This window comes from Protopterus annectens, chromosome 5.part0 (assembly GCF_019279795.1).
Source record: "Protopterus annectens isolate FY-2018-M chromosome 5.part0, PAN1.0, whole genome shotgun sequence".
Lineage (NCBI taxonomy): Eukaryota > Metazoa > Chordata > Ceratodontiformes > Protopteridae > Protopterus > Protopterus annectens.
The window spans coordinates 1,448,999,060-1,449,025,089 of record NC_056735.1 but is presented as its reverse complement, the minus strand read 5'-3'; the positions used below and the strand labels follow the sequence as shown (position 1 = coordinate 1,449,025,089).

At 39.5% G+C, this 26,030-nt stretch overlaps 1 protein-coding gene across 1 annotated transcript in view; it reads left to right on the top strand.

Annotated features, from left to right (window-relative positions):
- Nucleotides 1-26,030, top strand: part of LOC122801730 (DNA excision repair protein ERCC-5-like) — a 941,093-nt gene that overhangs the window by 356,927 nt on the left and 558,136 nt on the right. Inside the window, exon 6 of the mRNA XM_044071253.1 lies at nt 14,257-14,317. Within this exon, the coding sequence (XP_043927188.1) occupies nt 14,257-14,317 (61 nt within the window). The remainder of the gene's footprint in view (nt 1-14,256; nt 14,318-26,030) is intronic.

Below are 26,030 nucleotides of genomic sequence, written 5' to 3'. Positions count from 1 at the left end.
TTTGTCCATCTCTTTTCACCCCATGTCCACTTCCAACCTCCTGTCATGGTTTTCTCTATCACTGTATATCATGTGAAATTGTGAAAATTCATATATTGGTTACAGTTGTTTGAATGGCTTCCAACCCAAGTCTAATTTAGGAATACAGGCTCTGTACTTGATCTCTATTCTAGCATGTAATTGTAAGCATGCATCTTCTCTGTGCAGTGCTTTGATTACTTTGCTTATAATTTGTCTGCATTGACTGGGACAGTCATCTGGGCTGGGCCTGAAAAGGTCAGTGTTGATCAGTGCACTACCACAGTAAATGAATATAAAATAATTAAAATAAATGGTAGTAAGACGATCTGATGCTCTGCAAGCTGCAGTTGGTGGAAGTTTGCCAGCATCACTATCAGGGCAGATCGAATTAGTGTGTGGTACAGGTTATTGTGCCCCTAGCGTGCTTTGATGCAATTAAATCATTTTTTCCATTGAAATAGTTTTTTGTTTTTGTTTGTTTTTCTGGCATCAGTATGTTGCTCGGCACTGCATGCTAGACAACACAGTAGCAGGGAGGAGCACAGCTCCATTGTGTAGTCTGCTGCTTCAGTTCCATAGATTGCCCTCTTGGGACCAGTAGGTACTCCACAGGTGCTTGCTTTGTGAATATTGTGAAATTGTGGTGAAAGGATTTATATGCCAGTGGTTATATGTTAGCGGTACACCATGGAGCAAGACTGGACTGTGGATCTTGCTGCACTGTATTAGACATTATGAACCACATTCTGTGATGCAAAAAGTGTTGCATCAGCATAGGTGTAAAAATCATTTGTAGATAACTGGTGGTGAGTACCTGTTGTGCAAGCTGTACCCTGTTATATTTTGTTTTCTTCATGTTGGTTTGTTAGAAATGTTAAGTCATTTTTTTCTGTTTTTTTTTTTTCCTGATTAACAAAAAAAGTCAACATTACATGTAGAAATCTCTGATCAGAGGAAAAATTCTGTATATATTTTTGTGTTCAGTAACATGGTGTTTACAGTACATTTATTTTCTTTTGTTTTTAAGTTACCTGACTGAACTTGGGGACTGTTGCATCATAACGCTACATATTTAAGCTACTAAAACTTCCTTTTAAATCAGTAATATTCACCCAGTTTCCTAGCCTGTTACTAGTTGCCGTTGTTCATTCTTTGACACTTTTTCCCTGCTCCATTCCTTTTGTAGCCCCGGTTTTGGTTTGCTTTTTATAAGATAGAATTAGGAGTGATTTTTTTCTTCTTCTTCTTATTCCACTCTGCGGTGTGCTGTTAGATATTCCATCAAGTGAACATGCCTCCTTGTGAGCTATTTTATCCTTTGATGCCCATAACAAACTTAAGGATCATGATTTGAGTGCAGCAAGAGAACTTACACATCTATGTACTACAAGAGAACTTACACATCTGTGGCCAACTAAAATTACTGTGTTCATGCATAAAAGTTTATAATTCTCAAACCTTTCTGTAAGTGTTTCTGTACAAAGTATATGTGTCAAAGTATGAATCTGTTCTTGTACACAAGTATAAAATTGTCATAGTCACACTGTCTTCATGTATGTAACTGTGGAGCTCTTCTCCCCGGGCCTCCGCTGAAAATGGACCAAAATCCAGTCGGACTTTCCCGGGTAACGAATATAAAATAAAATAAATAAATGAAACGGTCCTCTCTCTCTCCCTCTAGCTTTCATCAATGGGCAAAGATCATGTGTCCCATCTCCCTTAGGTAAAATTGCTGTTGGCAGCTTCACCTTACTTCCTCTTTCCAGCTATCTTGTCACTGGGATTACTAGTGGAATACTAGTAATTGGGTATTGTTGTCAAGAACCAAACCCTTGCACTAGTGGGCTATTGCATTACTTAAAGTAGATTATAAAATAGATAACTTTAAGGGAATCAGTGTGTACACATTTTGTAGATGACAATTCCAACATTTGTATGTATTGTTTTTACCACATTGATTAAGATACCATCTTGTAGTGGACTGGATTTTTGTGTTTTCACTTTTTGTAAGATGTGCGTAGCACAATTTTATTTGATATCAAAGGTTAAGTATGCACTAGTTCCACATTTTAGATTTATGCACACTTGGTAAAAAAAGTCATTTATGATCACTTTCTTGAATACATCACAAAATTTAATGTACTTTTAGACTTTCACTACAAATTTTCTCATGCCAAAATAAATGCATGTTGACATAAGAAGGAAAGCTTACAGGTGCAATATTCTTGAATCTAGAAATGGGTTTTACGACAGTGGGTTGCTCAGTATTCCTACAAAAAATTAGCATTAATTGCCTTCTGTAAAGAAGTCACTCATAGTTTCCAAAACTGTTCTACCAGTAGAACATCTAACAGTGCAGGGTAAAATACATACTTGAAAATGGAATCTATCCACAAGGCTTTGTACTCAGTCCAGTTTTATCTTCTCTGTTTGTCAGTGACCTTACTTGATCTGCTACAAATCAACTACATTATTTATGTAGACCAAATAGCCATTGCAAAGGTAAATAGAAAAGGTCACATTGACAAGACCTACAAGAAGTTTTTAAAGGAAAACAGCCACTTTCACTGAAGAAATTTAAGTTTTTTAAGTAGTATGAAATTGATTAGGCAATAAGAAGTTAACAGTAAATGTACTAAAACACTTGTAATAGTATGTGGGTAACACAAAGACTAAAAACAACCTAGCAAGTAACTTTCACTGACCCACTAGTAGCTTCCTACCCTGGGCTACACAACAGAAGTATTTAGGAATCATTTAGGATCAGACTCTCTCATTCCACCAACATGCCAAATTTCAAGTCAGCAAAGTGTTAAACCAACTACAAGTAAGGTATAAAATATCTAATGTTCTCGCTGAGGAGTTAGGAGACCCCTAATCCTAAATGAATTTCTCCACGGATTAGAATACAAACTTCCTGTGACAACTCCACACAGAATTCAACAGTAATACAAACAGTGAAAAAAAAAATCTGTGGTTGTGCTGTCCCTGTCTTAAACTACATTTCACAGATGAGAACTATTTTTTAAAAATAATAATAAAAAAAAAACTAGTCTTTATGAAATCATGAGGACGTGTCTAACTAAGCCACCATTTATGTTTATGACCTTCAGAAGGCTTTTCAGAAAAATCACTCTTAAGTGGAATAGTATCACAGAAGAAATACAAAAAATAGAGTAGATAAACAGCTAGAAGAAAAATCATAAAGCCCAACAGCTCCAAGAAAATAAATATGTTTCAAGGACACATGGTGACAGTCTAACACAAGAGTAGATGTCCTTTTTTATCATTGTTACACTATTCTTTACTCTTGGGATATCCTGCTGAGGATAGCCAAATGTCCAGCCAACATACCAAAGCCTTACACTTTCCAGTCACCATACCTCAGATGTATGCCCTACATGCAAGGCGTAAGGTACATATGTGACATATGAATGCCTAACTCCCCGAAAGCCTTTGCTGCCAGTGCAAATGCTAGCTTTGAATGCAGTCTGCAAACCATTCACTGAATTGGTTCAGCTACTGAGCCTTCTAAAGATTAAGTGCCTCATTGGGGTCTTCTCCTTCCTTTCTTTTTTTTTCCTTTTAGTTTACATGTCATCAGGGAAGGGAAAATGTGAGTGTGGGAGACAGATTTCCCATAAAATTGGACATGAAAAGTGATTTTTGTTGTTTGGGTGCTACACATACCCATATGCATTGTGAGATTTGCCAGGTGCTTGTCCATAAGACAGTTTGCCATTCTCTATCATTTATTTCCATTAATTTAGAGAACCAGTGGCTGAAGCTTTTGGCTCAGGGTACCATGGCGGAATCCATCTGCCCTAACGTTCAGCCTCCACTTAAGAAGAAAAGGTGTGTACTGATCCTGCTGCTCTCCAGCCTTCGCCAGATGTATCCACTGGGTTGCAAAAAGAACCTGAGGACCATCAGGTGCCAACATCAGCTCCCTCTGCTGTGATCCATTTGGAGGCCAACACAGAGCTGTCTACCTACACGTATGCTGAGACTGTGCTTACGTCTGGTGTAAATGTGGAGTTGGAACCACAGCTGATTGTTTCAGAGGGGCCAAGGGGGATACCCCAAATTCTTGTTAGGGAAGATGTGCCTGGTATCCTCATTGAATCTAGGCAGTGGTCTGAGCCTCCCAGATTTGTTAAAGCCGATGTTCCTTTAAAAAAGTAGAAGACTAAGCATGTGGCCAGGATTCCCCACAAAGAATGGCAGAATTTCACTCAGGGGCTTTTCAATGCTTTTATGTCTCTTAAGCCCTCTTAAGGATAATCATGTCATCCTGCCTCTGCTCCCAAGTCTGCCACCCCTTCCAAACATCATAGAAACTCTGATTCCTTAGAGTAAGACTGTGGTGAGGAGTCATAGGCTTACTCTTCTGAGATCCACTCTCCTCTTGCCCTGGGGTCTGAAAAAGAGGATTCACTTTTTCCTGGCTCCCCTTTGGAAGAATTGTCCATTGGGGATAAGGTGGTTTGTATGATGGAACATTTTAAGTGGGACTGTTCCTAGGTTTTTGACATTCAAAAAAGTACTATGAAGTCTTGCACATTCTCCTAGGCCTTCTGCATTTCCTCTTGTGCCAGATGTGCTTTTTGATAGTTTCACTGCAGCTTCTCAGGCTCCTGATTCTCAACCTCCTGCCCCTAAGAAGCCAGACAGGTACTAAAAAGTTCCTGAAGCTCAAAAGTGTTTTATTTAAAAGCCCTTCCTCAGATCCTGCTGTTATTACTGTAACCAGTGGTAAACCATCTAAGTTACAGTACTCTTCTAAACTTTTACTTTCTCATAAGGACAGATGTCCTATTGACAGCTATGGTAAAAAAGTATATACCTCTGCTACCTTAGCTTTTTAGGGCAATTAATTACCAGATCCATATGAGTAGAGATGTCCCAGCTCTTCTTTATAAACTTGTGGGTGTTCTGGTTATGTCTGATTTGGAGGGTAAGACTTCTGCCATTTCCGTTTTGAGCTCTGCTTCACAGGTGGCTTGTCATTCTGTTAAATGCAGTTCTCATGCTGTTGCAGATGCCTCGTCTAGAGCAGCTGCATCTGGATCTGTAATGAGGAGGTAGTTTTGGTTGCAACTCCAGGCTCTGCCTGAAGTCATCAAGGCCAAATTGTTGCACTTCCCTTAGATAACCAGAATCTGCACTGCTGCTGCTAAATTGTTTAAGACACTTCAGGATAAGGGTAGCATATTGTAGGATTTGAAACAATTCTATGTCTGTCCTGTATCTAAGTTCAGAGAAACTATCCATGTAAGCCTTCTTTTGTAGGCAGGCTAAACAGCCGTCTAGGGTCAGGAAGAGTGTTGTTAGTTGAGATTTTCCAGACATGCCTTCTTGGGATTCTAAGGGTCAAAGCCTCCTTTCCATGGCAAATCTCCTTCTGTTTGACATTCAGCAACTCCTATCCCTCTGCCAGTTACCTCTGCCTCTCAAGTTGACGCTTTCTTTTCCTGTTTGGCAACAGATAACCAAGGATGCTTGGGTGCTTTCCACTATTCAGAATGGTTATTTTAAGGTTTGGAAGTCCCATTTTCCATTCTTAGTCCTTTCTAAGCCAGCCTGTCTGCTCCCACATTTTCCTTTTGTTCTTCAGGATTTGGTGGTACAAGGGACCATCCTGCCTATCTATCCCCTTGCCTCAGCAGGGAACAGTTTATTATTCCAGGATATTTCTGGTTTCCAGGAAGGAGAGGTCATGGAGGCCCAATCTAGACCTGTCCTTTCTCAGCATTTTTCTCAAGATTCCCTCTTTCAGGATGTTGTCTATTCAGACACTTTTTCCTCTTTTGGTTCTACAAGCTTTTCTGTTATCCCTGGATTTGAAGGACACTTGACCTCTTTGTACCTATTCACCCTCTCTTCAGGAAGTTTTTACATTTCCTTGTTTCTTCCTCTCATTGTCAGTTCTCTGCATTGACTTTTGGTCTTTATACAGTTCCAAGGGTCTTTCCCAGATGTCTGGCCCCTGTAGTAGCCTTCTGCAGACTTTATGGAATTCAAATCTTCCCTTACTTGGACAACCTTTTTGATTCAAGCTCCCTCTCAGCAGCTCCTGCATCAGGATCTTCAACCCTGTGTGTGTGGTTCACCATCAATCTCAGAAAGACTTTGCTGACTCCCTCTCAGGATCAAGTGCTCCTGCGTTACAGAATTCAGACCATTCCATTGATGGCTTGCATCCCATCTCCCAAGGTCCTCTGTTTGACTGCTTATATCTAGTCCCATCTACCTCTTCCAGCCCTTCCTGCAAGGGAGTTTCTCCGAGCTCTAGGTTACATGGCATTTACCATTCTGACGATTCCCCTTGCCAAACTTCAATGGTACGTCAAGACTGTTTGGCTTCAGCACTGCTGTACTGTGGAATATCTGGTTCCTCTCTTGCCTTGTCTCATTCTCAAGCCCCAGTGAGGGATTTGCAAGATTTCCCCGAATCCAGGTCTGCCTTGCCAGGTACTTCTCCCTTTTGAGGAGCTGTACACATATGCTTCCAGTCAAGGTAGGGGAGTCACCTTCAGCAACCTCAAAGTCCAGGGTATTTGGTCCCATCAACAACTGGCAGACCGTATCAGCATCAAGTAGATGAAAGCTCTAATTCTATCTCTATAGCCCTTTCACTCCGTTTGGGTTCCGGATCTACTAAAGATATTTACAGACAGTACCATAGTCATGTGGTACTTTAACAAACAAGAGGGTACAGAATTTTAACTTCTTTGCAGGCTGGCGCTTTGGGTTTGGGATTTTGTGGTCCACCATCACTTGGTTCTTCAGGTGGTGTACATTCCTTCAGGGCACAATCCTGTGGTTAACGTTTTGAGCAGATCCAGCACAAACCCTCACAAATGGATGCTTCACAGGGAGGTGCTCCTAGACACTGTACCTTGGTGGGTTTCTCCTTAAGTAGATTTTTTTGCCTTCCCTCCGAACACACCACTTCCCTAGTTCTGTTCAAAAAGTGTCAAGTCCTCTGGCTTGGAAAGTGGAAGACATGTCTCTTTCTTATAAGAGAATGTTTCTATAATCCTATCAGTATCTTCCTTTCTGCCAAAGGTACTGCACAAAATCATGTGGAACAGACCCAAAATCTTGCTGGTGACTCCGTTTTGGCCCAGACTGCACTGGTTCCTCTTTCTGTTTCATTGGGCCAGGGGCAATCACCACAAGTTACCTCACAGGATGGATCTTCTCACACAGGACAAGGAATCTCTCATTTGCACTCACTTTATCACCCCTTCACATGACACTTGGAGTGACAGGGTTTTGATTCCTTTTAGAAACCAATTTTCTGAGTATGTGCTTCAGGTTTTGCAGGAGGCCTGAAAACCCACTACTAGAAAATCCTGTGTGACTAAAGGGAAGAGATTTTCTAATTGGTCTCAGGCATGACCTGGGCCCTTTTCCTATGGTCTTTTCTTATTTGTGTGAGTTGCTGAATTCTGGATTGTCATATTAATCTGTTAAAAGTTCATTAGTCAACCATTTCTGCCTGTCTGCCTATGAATCCACCTCTGGATTTTAGTTTTGAAATCAGACAATTTGTGAAAGTTATCCCTCATATTCGACCTCCAAGAAAGCCTATTCCTCCTTGGACCTCAATTTTATTCTGGAGAAATTGACTTGGTCTCCTTTTGAGCCTGCAGTTTTTTTCCCCCTACAACATTGTACTTGGGAAAACTGTATTGTTGGTGGCACTAACTTCTGCCAAGAGGGTCTCTGAACTTCAAGCAGTCATGGTCCGCCTTTTTTGTTTTTCTCAACAATAGGTGTCTCTTCGTACCTGTCCTTCTTTTATGCACAAGGTGGTTAGAGTTTTATCCTTAAATCAGTCTAATATTCATCTTCCATATTTTTCCTTTCTCCACAGAATCCTACTGTGAAGGTTCTTCACACCTTGGATTTACATAGCTCAGATATTACCTAGATAAGACAAACCATATCAGGCAATGTAAGCAGCTTTTTATTTCCTTTCATGCAATTACATTGTTGTTTGGTGGTATCTAAGCAAACTGTCTCCTCCTGGATTTCTAAGGCCATTTCTTTTTGCTATGCTTTTCATGATTAGCATCTTTCTTCTTTGGTTCCTGCTCATTTTACTATGGCAATGTCCTCGTCTGGTGCTTTTTTAAGGGTCTGGTTACTAGATCATCTTTGAAGCTGGTGCTTGGTCTTTTTTTCGCACTTATTACAAGTTTGATGTCATTTTTAGGGCTAGGGCAGATTTTTGCCCTTCATGGGTTTTGGAGGGCTGTTCATTGGCTTCCTCCTCCCATACTTTACAGTCGTTTTGTAAAAAATACTGCAACAGTGATAAGGAAGGATATAATACAGTATTATCATAAAAGTAGATGTCCTTCTTGTCACTGTTGTAGTATTCTGTCCCTCTCTCGTATTACTTTATGTTGCCTTTCTTCTGGTTGAGGGGTCTTTTTTATATCCTTTTCTCCTCCTCCCCTTCCTGTATGTACGTTATTGCTTTCTTCTGTGATTGCTCTAGTTCTTAGGCACTTGAGAATTAGGTGTTCATACATCATGTGCCTTACCGCTTGCGCATAAGACATTCATCCGATGTACGGTACCCAGAAGGTGTAGGGCTTTGATATGCTGGCTGGACATTCGGCTGCCCTTGATAGGATATTCAAAGACTAAGAATGCTGCAACAGTGAGAAAGAAGACATCTAATTTATAGTAAGATCTTACACAACTGTATTTTAATTCCAGCTTATCTTATTTACATGCATCTCCACAACCCTCAAAACAGAGGCATGATCTGCCTACTTACTGTAACTTTGCATTTCTCATTCTGAATTCGCTAACATCTCCACATCTTAGTAGGTAGTAATGGGCTAACATCAAAAGAAGCTGTCACTTTGATACCATACTGTTAATGTATGCTCTTCTAACTCTTCATTTGGGACGTACTACTATTTATTTCTTCTCTAATGTTCTTCCATACATACACATCTCTCTAATATTAATCAACTGTCTCTCCATGTGCTTAATTTTCCCTCCTACACATTACTTCTCTTCTCATTCTATTACTCTGTCTGTTTTGACAGCAGAATGCTGTATTATTTCTCACTTCCATATATTGTTAGAAATTTAGTCAGAATTTTGAATAACTATATTATTAGTTTACTTGATGGTAGCATGTTCACTTCTGCAATGTGTCTTGCAACTTGCAATGTTGTACTGTCGACCACAATTTGTCCTAATAGTATTCTATAAATGTATTTAAATCTGTTGTGGGGATTTTTCCCCTTATATATAATTACTTATCAGCTATTGTAAATTGTTTTTGTGTTTTGTGGAGTCTCCTTGACCTACTGTTTAAATGTTGTTGAATCTGTTGTGGAGCTTTTCTCCCTGGGCCTCCATTGAAAATGGACCATTGGCTCAATCAGGCTTTCCCAGTTACCAAAGGACAAATAAATAAATACATTTATTAGTCTCTTTACAGTTGACTCAAATTTCAGTTGATCACCCAAACAAATGAAAATATACAAACATATACAACATATCTTTCTACTTCCCAAGATCACAAACAATCTTCTACAGAAATTGCACAAATATCTCATTGGCTTCTAATCTGATTGCTTATAAAAACACTAGTAAATGTAAACAGCAAGATCAACATATTGTATTTTATTATATTTGTGAGTTTTTTATAATACTGTAGGAAATTTAGCATTGTTCAACTGTAAAACCACTCCAGTGCACAATGGATTGACACCACAAATGGACCGACTGGTGGAAGCAGTATCTAATAATCTTTTTATTAAAATGATCACAACAACCACTATGCTAATGGACCAAGCTAAGATACACCAGTAGCTTGCGGAACTCCACTCAGTGGAAAAAAAAACCAGTTAAAAACAGTAGATGTATCCAATTAAAGACAGTAGTTAAGCACTTCCATTTCCAGTAGACAAAGACTTCATCAGAACTGGTACATCACTAAACCCATACCTTTAAATATCCTCCCTTGGTGCCAAAAATCTTAGCCCAATATGAATCTTAAAGACACAAAGCACCACATTTTTAATATCAACCAATCACACAAAGTGAAACCATTACAAATGCTTCTGGTCACATAACATACCAAAATCCTTCATGAACTGCTCTCTTCATAAGATAAAACCACTATCATGAAATCTTAATCATAATTTAGGTGCTCTAGGCTTAAGGACAGAATTAATAGAAATATAATCATTTAGACCAAGGGCGGTAGTTGTATCCAGTTTCATTTGCTGTATTCCAGTCTGGTTTTCCCACTACCGCCCCTTTGATCAATGGGAACTGTCTCAAGAAGCCAAATACAAACCTTGAAATGATTTCAATTTTCTATATGTTTAGTAAATGCATTATTAGGATTATTTCCTCTTAATATCATAATAATCTGTTTTTAAAGTTCTTTCATATTTCCTGATGTAGAAACTGGGGCATGCACTTAGAGGTCTAGTTTATACAGTTACTACCATAGTTACATTTATGTAACAAAAGAGTAGTGTGGCCTTTGTGATCCAAATCAAGTGTTTCCCCAGTTATTATATAGGGACATTGATTACAACCACCACACTTGCTTGTACCCATTAAAAAGTTTTGCTTTTCCTTTCAAACAAGACCTTCATATTTCTAGCTGTTTTATACACAAATCTTGGTTGTTTTCCCCACTGTTTGATAAATACTGTCATCCACCCTAAAGATGCTCCATTTATTTTTGACTATCTCTTTTATATGAAAAACCTCCTATTGTATTGTAAAACTAGTGCTGTACTAAAATCTTGATCATTCTGATGTAGACTTTCATACTGATGTTTTACCCCTTTAATGTTGAGACCTATACCTAAGAAAGGAAAATATTTGGCAGACCTATGTCTTACTAGTTGTGCAAGGATGTCCACACCTAACTTTATGACGTAACCCTTACTGAAAAACAGTAACTCCAATTTTCTACATTCTGTATTAAAAGTTTCCTCATTGGAAACCATTATTGCCAGTAGTATAAATTGACCTTTAACAAGACTTTCTTTCATAGAAAAGGGATGAAAACTATTATAATATAAATAATTATTAGTAAAAGTCGGTTTCCTCTATATATTAGATTTAAAATATGCATCAAACTTAGTAATAGTCCAATCAAGGTCATTAACACCCTTTAATCAATATGATGTCTAAATAAGAAAATTGGAACTCTGTTGTATATGACTGATATGTTCAGTTATAACATCCTCTGACCCATTCCACAAAATAAATATATCATCTAGCAAACACAAACATAAGTTGCAGTATTTAAAGAATTTTGTGAGGAAAATATATATTTTTTCCAACTAAGCATAACCATGTTTGCGCATACTGGGGCACATGCTACTCCCATGACAACATCAGTATTTTGTCGATAAATTTCCCCTTCAAAATATATATACAGTTGTGTTCCATAGGTCCCACAATAAAGTTGATATTATCACTGGAAAGAAATTTACATGTAATAAGTGCTTCTTTAAAAAAATTCTATCCCCTCTACTTCGAGAATGCATGCAAATAGGCCCACCACATCAATGGTAATGAATATGCAGCCCTCATGCCACAAGTTGTTGTTTATCCTTCCCAGAAAATCCCATGAATCCTTAAGAATATGGGGAACATCACTTACCAAGGGCTTCAAATTTCTATCTATATATACCATCAGTGGTTGTGTCTTTGAGCCATGGGTTGCAGCTATAGGTCTAAAGGGTGGTTCCAGAATATTTTTGTGTATTTTAGGAATGCCAAAAATTGCTGATATTGTTGCATTGGGATTCCTAAATATTCAAAAAGAAAGTCAGTAATTCTCCCTTACAATAAGTTGTCCTCGAGGAGAAGGTTGATACTCCTATAGGCTATGTTATAGAATTGAATCTAACAATCCCTCCCCCTTTATCTGGTTTCATAGTATGCAGTGACTTATCAGCCTTCAAAATTCCCAGGAGACCACACTCTTCTTTAGTTAAATTGTGTTTCCAAAATGTTCTGTCATAACAGTCATACTTGTAAATATCTCTAATACATTCCCCTTCAAAAGTCTGAATTAATGGATGTAACACTGGATTAAATGTACTCCTTTTAACCAGTTGTTTCTTGATTTGTAAGTACTCCCTCACCCCAAATAGCACGGCCAGGTTTAACTTCCTGGAAAATAATTTTTGTTCAAGAATAGTATCAACTAAGTCATTTGAGAAGGGTTTTACCTTCATACTGGGGTCCATAACATCTATAACATAACTGTAGCTGGCATCAGCCATAGTGGAATATTTTCAGTTTTAGCCATATTTTCAATTCTTGTGTTCATCCAACCATCCTCTGTGTATTTCATGTCTCAAAACCTACCTTGTCATTCTCTTCCAGGTCAGTAAGTAAATACAGGTTTTAAAATTTACTGACATTTATAATTCTGTTCCTTTGAGGAGAGAGATTTCCAACTTTTCACTTCTCTTCATGAAGGTGTTTTTTTTTTCTTCAGACTTACTTGACTCCAGCAGTCTTCAGCATTAGACAATGCTACAATTAATCTAATTACCATTAGTCCTTATACTCCACAACATATTTCCATGGCTACATGAGTACTGTTAGTATTTGCCTATTAGTCCCAGCCTGCCTCTGTTCTAGTTAGACTGATGCATTACTATATTGACTAAAGCCTATTTAGCCTTCATTTTTGGTCCTATCTTTTTCTGCTTCTTTAGTGAGAACTTGAAGTATGTTCTGTACATTGTTCTAACACTGGACTTATCCTCCATCCTTGGTTGTCTTAGGAGCTCAGGAGCAAAGAGTTTATAGTTTGTTTTTTTGTTCCCGTACTTAATGTTCAGAATTCAAGTTGCTTTCTAATAGATCCTTGTTGTACAACCTGGAGTAGAAGTAACCTTTTTGTTATATGGACACATGCTTTGCACAGTGACTACTTGTGTAATGTGCATGTCAGTTCAGCCAGGAGGGACATAATCTACTGGGAAGGCTATCTTTGTCATATTAACTCATTAAAGACTACTATGTTTTGCATGTCTTGTTAGTTGAAGTCATTTTCTTACTTGTGATATACTTAATTGTGGCACTGAGCTGCAGAGTTAGTACTGTAATTGTTTCACATGAACAAAAGTGTGACCTGACTTATAAACACTGTCAGGGCGAGTAGAACAGAACAGTCCACACAAGTATTACTGAAGTCATGATTAACACTTCAGTGCTGTTAGCCTTAACAAATTAATAAATGCTGGATAGACATGTCTGTTGTACTTTCAGAAGAAGTATAGAACTTGGGTGATCTCCATTTATGGTTTTCTTGGAGATGCTACCTTTAGGATAAACTTTTGGAAGAAGCCACCAAACATGGTTGTGCTGCATGTAGAGAAAAATGGGCAAGTCCTATCACAAAAAATATAGGTAGGACTAGGTCTACCTTCTTTTACCAACCCACCCTCCTTCAGTCATATTTGGTCTGCATCAGGAAGAGATCATGTTTTCCCCTCCTTTGAATTTCTCATCACTTGCACCAATTTGCAAGGGCTAATAGAGATCTGGAAAGGGATTCTTCTGCACTTAGAATTATGAATAAAAGACAGGATCCAGGTAGCCTGGGAAAGTTTTAGATGCTGAGCTTCTGAAGCCTTGCTAGCCTCAAATCTTATTGGTAAGGAAGATAGGACTGGTCCCAAACATCTATTATGTTATGTTACGTTGTGTGTGTAACTCTCTACAGCTTAAAATCACAGACTTTTACAACAGTAGTCGTTTTCTGCTTTTTATTTTCACTTTTCTTCTTTGCCGTTCTTGAAGCTATTTTGTAACTTCATCATTTGCTGTCATATATGTCTTGGTCTTTTTTTCCCTAAAAGGTAAATATGTTTATCTGCAGATACTACACATTGAAACATTCAACAATGATAAATGTCTGTTCACAGTTTATCTTTGTGTAGATACAAGGTGAGTGAGTCTTGTGACCATTTATGCCTTGCCAGTTTCCATCCTTAAGACTGTATCTCCTTTTTCAGAGAGGGTTAGGTCTGTCAAGCTAGGGGTGAGTTGCAAATATCCATCCAGTGATCCAGTTTCCATTTGATTCTAAGTGTAAAATATATAATTTTTGATAGTTTCATTGTATACCAAGAGTAATTTTTCAAGACTGTCAGATTTTTCGCTTAGAAGACGTGCAAGTCATGGATTATATTTTTTCAATTTCAGCTCAGAGGAAGAATCAGAGAGAGAATGGGAAGAAAAAATGAAACAGAAGCAACTTTTCCAGGTAGATAATGCAGCATTTTATAAATGTCACAACAGTTCACAAATCTCTTATTCAGGTTACTGAACTTATTCATGCAGGCATGGCAGGTGAATAGACTACTACTTTACTAACATTGAGGAGGGCAGCGTATGTTGTTAAGGAGAAAAAAAAATACAAAAACCTATGTCGAACATGGATAGATTTAGTGTTTGCCTTCTGAGTGCAGAAATGACTTTGGAATTTTGTTCTGATAGCATGGCTCAGTTTTTTGAGTTTTTATCCCGATCATGTTTATTTTGTCTTGTAATAATCAAAAAGACTTCCACTGTAGTCTATTTAGCCAATACTTAGAGTGTTTGTTGCATGTGCTTAGAACACTGGTAACATTAATTAGTTAACTGTGAGCGTGAATAACTCCAGAATGTCTTCCAGAAACAGTGCTTTTGTACTTCACCTGTATTTAATAGTGGTTGCAAATTTTCTTATTTCATAGGAACTAGCAGCTCTCTGATAAGTCATAGTCATAATATACTTCAGTAAATTCATGTAATTTTTCTACAGTGACTACATGTATGGTATACCTTTATTTATTTTTTCCCTGGAGCCTGATTCTCACTTATCTTTTCCTTTGACCAACTTTTTAACTTCCATACACTTTTGTTTCCATGGAAACCTTACCAGACTGGCAACTTTAGCCCATCTAGTTACTGGTTTTGATAGTAGACCAGAGACACAGCTGTTAATAATAGAAAGGAAACAAGTAAAATCAGATGGCAAGAGATGAGTAGGCATTAAGTGCGACTCCCTGTGGTGCCGTCCCTCCCTTTTGCAGTATTACTTCAATTTTTTTGTTTTGCTTGTTTCTGTTTATTAACTCATAGGTCCAAATCCAGAATGTAGATTTGCATGGGAGTTCCCAAAGCTCTATATATTGAGAGATTTCCTTTCAGGAAAATAGAGAAGAAATTAATTTTAATTGGATTAAATATCAAAAGTCACACTTAAGGTATGAAAAAGCATGTATTTCTGTTGGATAATGCTACGCATCTACTCGATTTTTCATAATATTGTTTAGCATGTCATGAATCACTGTCAGTTGTCTATTACCTGGAATCTGACACAGAATGCTGATTATTATTATTATTATTTATTTATTTCTGTATCTGAGCTGAGTCCAACATGTTAAAATATATAGGGTAAAGTGTAATTTATCATCATCATTGGTTATTGTTGTAGTTGGCCCCATTCCTCCTGCTTTTTAGCCCTGATCCTGTTTTCCTCATTCTTTTCTGCTGGCTCCTGTCATCGCAAAACTCTGTAGCCAGCCACCCATAGCAGTTCAACAGCGCAGAAAACATGTTTAGCTTAATGTCTTTTAGAATGTAGTGAATGAATATATGAATTTTCTGTTATATGAATTTTCTGTTCTAGGTTTATAAAACCTAGGTTTACCAGTACAGTTATAGTTGAATTTACAGCTGCATTAATATATATGATGTCTTTTATATGCAACCTGAATTGGTAGATATCCAAAGGCAGATGTAGATTTTTTACACCCTTTATTTCCATAGTAAATAAGTGTATGAACTCTGACCTCTTAGCTGCAGAATTTGCCTTTTAACTATAAGCTGTGTTTGCAAGGAAAGAATGTTCTGGAGTGACAACAAGACAAAATCCTTAGAGTCCCTCAAAGTTTCTGTAAACCAAGTCACACACATAGTCCAAAAAACCAAACAGTGTAAGGGTTCCCAGTGGAATGACTGTACAGAAATATCCCCCAGATTTGAAACAATATGAACCTAGTACTGGTATTAACCATTATAAAATTTAAAATAAATCTCTCAAACTTTAAGTGTAAGAGATTTAACTTTTACAATGTTGTGGAGTAAGGTTCACTCTTTGAGTATGGAGCAGTTTATACATCTTACAGTGAGATTATTTGATCTGTTGTTGTCAGTCTTTACTCAGTCCTTGACTGTGGGCTCTGTTCCAAGCCTCGGAACCGACTCAGATGTTTACTTCAGCTCGCGCCCTCCAAAATCTTGAGCTAGGCTTTTACCCATAATGCTCCTACCTAAATTACCTCAGATCTCGTTTGCCACTTCGTGTGTCAGACGCGTTTCTACTGCTCTCGAACTTTGGCTACATTATAATAAGTTTCTTTAGATTTTTACTTCAAAATTCCCTTAGTGAATTTATTTCTATACGCTCTTGTCTTTTCTGCTTTTACACTTATGTCTGTGCATGAGTGTTCTTATTCCTTGTTTCTCCTCTACTATTGGTAGTTTCTTGTCAAAGTACCTTTTGAGGTATCCTCAAGTACCATAGTTGGTATTTTCTTTCATTCTTTCCATTTTCCTTCATTCTTTATATCCAAAAAAAACCACTAAAACTTCTACTTTTACTGTATGACTGTGTGTTACTGTGGTTATGGCAGAAAAAGCTGAATCACTGTTTAAACCTAAGGACACCTCAGGTTTCAAGAGGTGTCAGAAATGTCAGGGCAAAATGCATAATTCAGACCCACATATTCTATGTGTGCACTGTCTAGGCAAACTTCACTTACAAGAGAGTTGCGCAGTTTGTCATGGGTTCTCCATGAGAACTGTCACAGAACGAAAGACTTCCAGATCATGGAGAAGGCTTTGCCCATTCGGGACTTGCAGTCTTTGCCAGCCCTGTCGGGACAAGTTTCTACATCTCGACCTGAGCTACCATCTGTCTCAACCCCAGGACAAAGGGCACAAAAGTCCCAGGATAGACCCAGTTTGGTTGTTTCCTCTTTGGACACTTCCCCAGAGCATCCTCTCCGAGGAACTACCTGCGAAGCAGAAGTGCTAGAGGAAGCACTTAGACTCCCCGGAGGAGTCTTTCACCAAGGATACTGATTTTGAGGAAGGGGAAGGTGCCCCCAGTTCACCCCCTGATGATGATCCTTGAAATCCTGAAACAGAGGTGTGGTTGTCTTCCATCCAACCTTCCTCGGAGAAGTCTGTATACCTGGAGGCTTTTCATGCCCAGCTCTCTACTTCTTTATATCTCCGCCCACTGACGATCGCATTAAACTGATCACTCAGAGGGCATGGAAGATGCCCAACTCCATTGAGCCGATCCCCAACAGGCCTGATCGTATCCTACCAGCCCCTAAGGTCGAGCCACACTGGTCCAAAGGTATTCCCATTGACACTATGGTGATAGCAGCAACCATGAAAAAGGAACTTGCTAAGGAAAGTCCAACTATCCATCCTCCTAACAAGGAGTCTAGGACCGTGGGTAGGTTTGGGAAGCGCGTTTATGCTTCAATGACCTTCGCTCTTAGGTCTTTGAATTATATGGAGCACTTTACAAGATTACAGAGGGATCTGATCAAAGAACTCTTGGATACCCTCTCAGGAGCAGTGGCTGAAGGAGTCCAGGACAAAGTTTCTTCTCAGCTGGCAACCCTAGATGCGATTTTGAACTTGTCCATGAGGCTGACGCTCACTCAGCTGAAGGGACGACTAGAGCCGTGGGTTCAGGCGTAGCCATTAGAAGGCACTCCTGGATGTGCTTATGTGACTTTTGAGCAGCCATGTAAAGTATCATTCGTCAGTGCTCCATTTGAGGGATCTACCCTTTTTGGTCTCAAGGTAAAAGACACTTTAGCCAGATGTGAAAAAGATGGCAAGTCCCTTTCTGCCATAGGCGTACATTTCTCCACTCCTTAGAGCCCTTACTGTAGCAGCCAGAGAAGTGGGAGGCTATGGTTTAAAAAATCCAAAGGGCCTTGTCAGGATTCACACAGCAAAGACTTTCCCCAGGGCAGAGTGGGAAGTAATGGAAGATGCCACCCCATAGACAGAAATGGACCGCAAAACCAGGGGTCCAGAGAATCTTTCTCTGGTACTCCTATCAGTACTCCTCAACAGGGGCCCAATTGCCCTCCTCTGGAGGCAGTCGGGGGACAACTTTGACTGCACCAATCTGCATGACAAGTTTTAACTTCAGACAAATGGGTGCAGGGAGTAATATCCAGAGGTTACAAAATTCCCCTATCTTTATCCCCAATAACACAGATAAAACTCCCAGACGTTCCACCCAGTCACAGGGAAGCAGCAAGTCCTAGAAATTCAAAAACTGTTGAACAAAAGAATCATCCAAAAAGTCCCACCAGACCAAACAGGATCTAGTTTTACTCCAGATTCTTTTTAGTGCCCAAAAGAATAGGGAACTGGAGACTCGTATTGGATCTCAGCCAGTTCAACAAGGCAGTTCAACAAACCAAATTCCGGGTGGTCTCTGTACAGTCAATAATTCCATTCTTGGAAAAAGATGATTGAATGTGCTCTGTAGACCTCCAAGACTTGTATTACCATATAAAAATGGACAAATGCTCCAGGAGGTTTCTGCGCTTCCGGCTGGAAGCCAGTCGTTTCCAGTTCAGAGCACTGCCATTTGGACTCACCACAGCCTCCAGGGTGTTCACCAAACGCATGGCAGTGGTAGCAGCTCATCTCAGACTGCAAGGTTTTCAAGTTTTCCCATACCTCGACGACTGGTTCCTTACCACTACCACCAGGCGTCAGTTAGAACGGGCAAGAGATTACACTCTACACCTCTGTACTTCTCTAGGCATAACAGTAAATTTTGAAAAGTCAAGCTTACAACTTCATCGATTAGAATTCATTGGGGCCCATTTAGACACTGTTACAGGAGTTGCTTCACTTCCTCCAGAAAGACTACAATGCATCAGATCCCAAGTCAGACAAAATTCTATAGAACAAGAGAGTTCCAGCACGACTAGTACTGAAAGCATTAGGTGCGATGGCACTGTCAATCCCTCTTGTTCCTTTATCAAGATATCACATGCAAATCTTGCAATGGTTACTTACTTCCCAGTGGTCTCTGATACACCAACCGATCGTAATTACCAATTGCTGCAAACAGGATCTTATGTGATGGCTCCACTCCGATCAGATTCTTTTGGGACAACCTTTCATTTTTCCCCAACCCCAAGCCATAGTGACCACGGATGCTTCCCAGATGGGGTGGGGGGCATTATCTGGGAAGCCCAGGGCATGTGGTCCCCACTGGAGGTCAGCTTGTGCATCAGTGTTCTAAAGATGAGGACAGTTCTTTTAGCATTGTAAGCATTCCAGGATGCCCTTCCTCTATTGACAGTAGCAATTCAAATGGACAACATGTCAGTAGTCTGATACATCAACAAACAAGGAGGAACCAAATCTTACCCATTGTGCCGAGAAGCCCTCCGAGTTTGGCAATGGGTGATTTCTTTCAACCACTTTCTCACAGTGACGCATATTCCTGGACCTCCAACATGATGGCAAACAAGCTGCGCAGAACTATTCTCAAGCCTCATGAGTGGTCTCTCAATCCAGTAGTGCCGAACAAGATTTTTCATCACTGGGGCCAACCTTGCTGCGATCTTTTTGCCTGTCCCCTAAACAACAAGTGCAGAAGTTATTTTGCCCTAATCCCACCTCACAGGGAGTCACCCATAGATGCTCTTCTCCATGCTTGCCCCCCTCCAGTCTTCTCTATGCCTTTCCCTCAAATTTGCTGATATCTCAGTTTCTAAAGAAAGCCAAGAGGCTGGAATGTACAATAACCCTCATTGCCCCATTCTGGCCTTGACAGGTTTGGTTTCCCTTCCTCTGGCCTAGTCTTCTTCAGAAACCATGGATTCTGGACCCAGCTCCAGACCTGTTGTCTCACCCGGAGGGCATAGTTCATCCGAACCTCCAACATCTCAAGCTCATTGCATGGCCTCTCCAATTCCCATGATTGCCAGGCATCCTCTCCTTTCCTGTCCTGTCCGACATATTGTGGCTCATCACAAATCTTCAACTAGAAAACTTTATCAAGGTAAATGGGAAAAATTTGCAAACTGGTCCTTTAATAACAAGCTTAATCCTTATACAAGCCCTGTTCATAAGGTTTTAGATTTTTAGCTACCCTCTATCAATCTGGTTCATCTACATCAGCAATTAAAGTCCATCTAGCAGCAATCTTGAACTTTCACATGGGATTTGATGGCTATTCTCTAATGTCACACAAACTTTGTAAAGCAAAGGGACTTGTGATGTTAAGACCTCCATTCAAAGAACCCATACCTCCTTGGGATCTAACCTTAGTCCTTCAGACCCTTACTGTGTTTCTTTTCAAACCATCAGCGACTTGTGACTTGAACTATTTGCCATGGAAAACCTTATTTTTGGTGGTTATTACATCAGCCAGAAGAGTATCTGAACTCCAAGCCTTGTCATGCAAGCCTCCGTACTTAATATTTCACAAGGATAGGATTGCCCTTAGGACCAATCCATTGTTTTTACCAAAAGTAGTTTAGAATCTAAAGTAACTCAAACAATTCACTTGCCAATCTTCTTCCCCAATTTTTTCCAATAAAGGGGAATATTCTCTTCATATACTAGATGTTCACAGACAACTATGCTTTTATTTTCACAGAGCAAAAATTTCAGAAAATCTGATATTTGTTGCATTTTCTTCTCTGTCTTTAGGTAACCTGGTTTCGAAGGTTACCTTGGCAAAATGGAGTAGAGACTGTATTACTTTTGTCTGTCACTCAAAAGGGCTCCAACTTCCACGCCCAGTTAAAGCCCATTCAACTAGAACAATGGCAGCTTCTGCATTTTGTCATGCCAGAGTATCCTTGGACAATGTCTCTGCAGCAGCTACTTGGTCTTCTCCTCATACTTTTATCACTCATTACAAATTGGATCAGGTCTCGAGGGGGCGGGCATCATTCGGTTTGATGGTGCTTAGGAATACTCTTCTGTGAGACTGCCCAAGACTAAAGTAGCTGGGGACTCTGTCCCACAGTCAAGGATTGAGTGAAGATTGACAACATCAGATAAAGAAGTTATGTCTTACTATAACGTTCCATCTGTGTTTTTGATCTTCACTAATCCTTGACATTCCCCCCTCCAATCCCCATCCTAAGACTCTTAGTGGATTGAATTATCTCCCAAATGGCTTCATAATAGTGACACATAATTGGTCTCTTCTTAATTTCTTTCTATTTACCTGCCACTAAAGTAGGCAAACTTGATTTGAGGTAATTTAGGGAGGAGCATTATGGGTAAAAACCTAGCTTGAGAGTTTGGAGGGAGCGAGCTGAAGTAAATGGCTGAGTCAGTTCTGAGGTTCAGAACCAAGCCCACAGTCAAGGAAGTCATCGTGGGTGGAGGAAGTCCACGTGTGTGACAGTAACATTTTAAAATGCTTTACTGTGGACATTCTTTCACCTTCATCACTAGCTGACATCAGTGGCACAAAGAAGGCTGATGCCTTTTAGTGTGCTACCTGAATATGAATGGACAGGGCACATACTTGAACACTTGTTGAACGATCACTAATGTGAAATACAATGAGAAGGAAGAGGAGGCAGTATAGTTGTCTGTGAGCAACAAGATGACTTTATTCCCAATCATACAACAGAAGTTTGAACTGAAAGTGGCTGTCTTTTTTAGGGGGAGGCAGTTGAGCTATGTGTGAAAATATGTTTTGCAGAGACAAAGTGTATGAATAAATGCACACACTTGTGTGTATGTGCACAAGCATGCACATACACACATGTGCATGTCTGTGTCTTCAGGAAGTAGCAGTGGTTAGACTGTATGTACCTGACAGCAAAGAGCTGAATTACATTAATGTAAGCATTCATTTATTCATCATTTGTTGTTTATTTCTGTATTTTTCTTCTTCATTCAATCACAGTAAGACATCAGAATTGCACACAGTTCATGAAGTAATTATAATTAGTGGGCATATAGACTATATGTGGATGAAAGTGAATTAATCCCAGCTCTTATCTGATCATAGTTGAACAGTCATTAATCTGGTCTTGTAGAAGTTTGTGAGTGAAATAGAGCTGCTGTGGTGGCGTACAACGATAAAGCCCTGACTATGGCCCAGGTGACCCAGTTTTGCTTAGTGGCTCGGGAGACTGACAGAGTGGCAAGGGAAGGATGGGCATTACCATTCTGGCTCTGTTGGGCAGGTCTATGGGCACTCAGTGTCTGTCACTAGAGGAGGCTTGGGGAATGGCACACAGTAGGTGTGCCTACAAGAGGGAGTAAATGGTTGGGGGCAAGGCTGAACTGCTGAGGAGACAGAGTGATATGCCACACATCTCCATTGCACACCTGCCCCCCTCCCCGGGATAAACCATATAACTACTCGAGAGGGGGGGATCAATACAAAATTTGGTAGGGAATAAGTAAAACTCCCCCACCCCCACTAGAGAGATGCACATATCAGCCAAATCCCCAGATACCTTGTTCTAAGACGGGCCCCATCACATACACCGGATTAAGTCCAGGGGTGGGGATCAGCTGGTATACCCAATGCAGATGTGTATCAGTGTGCCAGGCCAGTAATAATTAAGAGCAGTGGAGGGGGATCAAAAAAAGAGCAATAAAAGAAAACCGTGAGTGTAATAAGTTGATATACATTACGTTGGCCAATAGTTTTTTAAAGGGCCATCATCAGATGTATGATGTGTACATAGTCAAGAGTGGTTGTAAGTGGTGGGTTTTTAGGGTAGTCTGTGGATAAAATGATTGACCCATACTGCCATTTGATTACAGTTATGGTTATTAATCTGGCATGACAGGTGCAGTGCCGTGTGCATGTGTATCTCTGAATAAACTATCAATGTGGGTTTTGGTTGTGGAGATTCTATGTCAGTTTTTCATAATCAAGATAGGTCATATTTCCCTGAAAGGCTGTAGATGCGAAGGACCGATGCTAATGTTTGTAACTGTCCTACGAAAAGTCAAAACACATACCTTGTTTTGACTTTCCAAATGTTATTTTGTTAGTATAATTTCAAAGCATCTGTACTAGTAATATCTTCAGATTAATGTTACAGCAGATGCACATATTTTCTTTTTCTTACACAGACAGCTGTGTTTCATGTAATTCTGTATTATACATGATTTCCACTGTGAAGTGGTGTATTATATGATTTGTCACTACTCTGCAAATGACATTTGCTGTTAGACATAAATGCATATTAATTTATCGTTTCAACAGAACTAAAATTTATACATGTTTATGAAGAGAAAGGATATGTTGCTGACCTACCAACATATATGCAAGTTGGTCATTTGGTATTTCTTGTGGCTGAAGTAGAACAGAAGATTTTGTCAACTTTGTTCTCATTTCCTGCCTGATGAACAGCTGTAAAGGCAGAAGTCACATGGACTGAAGTTGAGTGTTTCTCTGTTCAAGGTATGCAGGATGATGGTCATGCTTTGATGTTCTTCTCTGTTTGAAAAACTTTGTCATCTCTTGACCATCTCATTGAGGACATTTTTTTCATTCACTCCCCTGCAGCTAACTGTCAGCTGCCACCACCTCCTCTCCTTGTTCAGCAGGTCTACAGGCCTGCCTTAGCTTCCCCAGCTTCAATCTGACACATCTGGGGCTAGTGAGGAGATGGAGAATGCTAGTGAAGTATCATACTGTTGCTGTGACGTGTACCCCCCCCCCCCACCTCAAGGCAGCTTTGCAAGCTTCACAGTTACTGCATGTGAGAGGTGCATGCCCACATGCAAACAAATGTGCAACCTTCCAACCAAGTAGTATACCATTTGCGGAGTGGAGCCCTCCGAGCTGTTAATATGGCTATTGTAGCAAGCCAAGGCTGCCTCACTTTCCCCTCACCGTAATGGCATCAGCTGCTCAGTCCTTTCCCTTCCTGTCCAGTACCTCTAGTGCCAGTGCCGCTACTCAAACACAAGTCATCTGGGGTACAGTAGGTGATTTATCCATTGTATCATTGGGCTAGACTTGAATTTAGGAAATCTTAGTGAAGTAATGTGCTGGAGCTCCCACCATCGTGAAAAAACTTGAAATCCTTGATGTGTATACTATGGATCACTTTCTACAGTGAGTAAAGTAGGAATACCATGTTAAGAAAAAAATGACTGACTGTGTTATGACAGTTAGTGAAGAAGTATATTTTAGCTTGATGATCTCAGGGTGCTTAGCTTAGTGGCCTAGTGGGCTAATGCACTATGCTGTACTATGCTGTTTTCAATACGTCATATACTGTGTATCCTTGGCCTGAAATAAATTTCAAGCAAATAGACTTTGGAACTATTTTTGGTACATGTTACAGATTTGATTATTTTTTTGCCATCAGCTCAATCTCTTTGAATATTCCTAGATAAGTCATGATGTCAACTGCTGTTTCTTTTCACTTAATTCCAAAGTGTGTTTATTATGTTCTACATAACATGACATTTTAGAGCTGGTTTGACTGAATCACTTTATTCAGTTTGAACAGCAGTCCCTGTCATTCATGAATTTTGACACAGTAGGTGCAGTGACCAATTATAAATGGATTTTTTTCTCTTGCCACTTAGCCATCCTGTTAGTAGCATAGGATTTAATAACTGTAGCTCTATTCTGTGCATGATAAAGATATGATAACTTATCTGCAAATGTAACTAAGTCAGCATTGCATTTTGCAATATCAACTGATACATTTAATGACTGTGCTTTGTTTCCACATCTCTGCACATGGCATTGTGTTCCTGAGGATTTGCACTCAGAACTGCACAAATGTGTAAGTCATTGTGGCTGCAAACATGTTAATCATTGACTCTGAGTATGTCAAGCATCATCTTTGATTGCACTGCACCTTCTATTGTATTGCTTCTGTATTTTCACACAATTAATTCTCTGTCCTTTCTTTCTAGATTGTCTTAACCAAATTTTATATACTTTGTTGCACAGCAAAAATCCCCAACTTCTATGAAGTTCATGTCTGTTTCCCTTAATAGCCTGTCCCTTTCCCTTTTTTGATTTTTTATTATACTACACACTGTTCTGTCGCTTATTAATAAATGATGCAAGTCTTTGGCTAAATTATTTAGAGCAGTACAAATAGCATCTCCCTTCATGATGTTGTTTTGTGTTTCTTTTCTTGAGGAAAGGTAAATAATTATGAGTTTTTAAGGTTTATTTTCCATCAGCAGCTAGAAATATGGCATACTGTATCCTTACAGACTTTCTTTTATTTTCCATTGACAGTGAAGAATGATTTAAAAATTTAGATTAAAACTTTTCAGTTTTCTTCTAAGTTGTCTTCTACTCAGAAAATTCCTTGTGGTTGCAGCTAGACCAAAAAGTAAAAAGGTCATGCAGACCAACCAATTACAGCAAACTCTCGGTCAACTGGCACCCATGGAGATTGGTAGATGCCTTATAACCATAGATCTGTTGTTAATCTTCATTCATTCCTTACCGATAGGTATCAGTTCCGTCCTCGGAACCCAGTTGGCTGTTATAACAAACTCGCACTAGCCAAAAAAACTCTCAAGCTAAGCTTACCCATAGTGCCCCTCTCTCTATCACCCCAGATCTTGTTTGCCACGTATAATGTCAGGACGTGACAGACCAGCTCTCAAGCTAAGTGACTAAAAATTTTATACTTCCTTTGAAATTATTTTTCTTCACTTTTGTGAATTTCTATTGTATTAGTAGTCATTTAGAGTGTGCTACCCATTACTTACTGTTTCTCTGTTTCTTTCTGACTCTTTACCAAGTTTTGTTATTCTTTGTACCATTGTTTGTATAGGCCTTCCTTACCTCCGTGGTAATCTTTAATACCATTGTTGGTATTACCTCCTCCCACCTTCTTTCTCTATTTTACTATTTTCTCCTTTTACCCATTGGGTACTTCTTAATTACCATTGTTGGT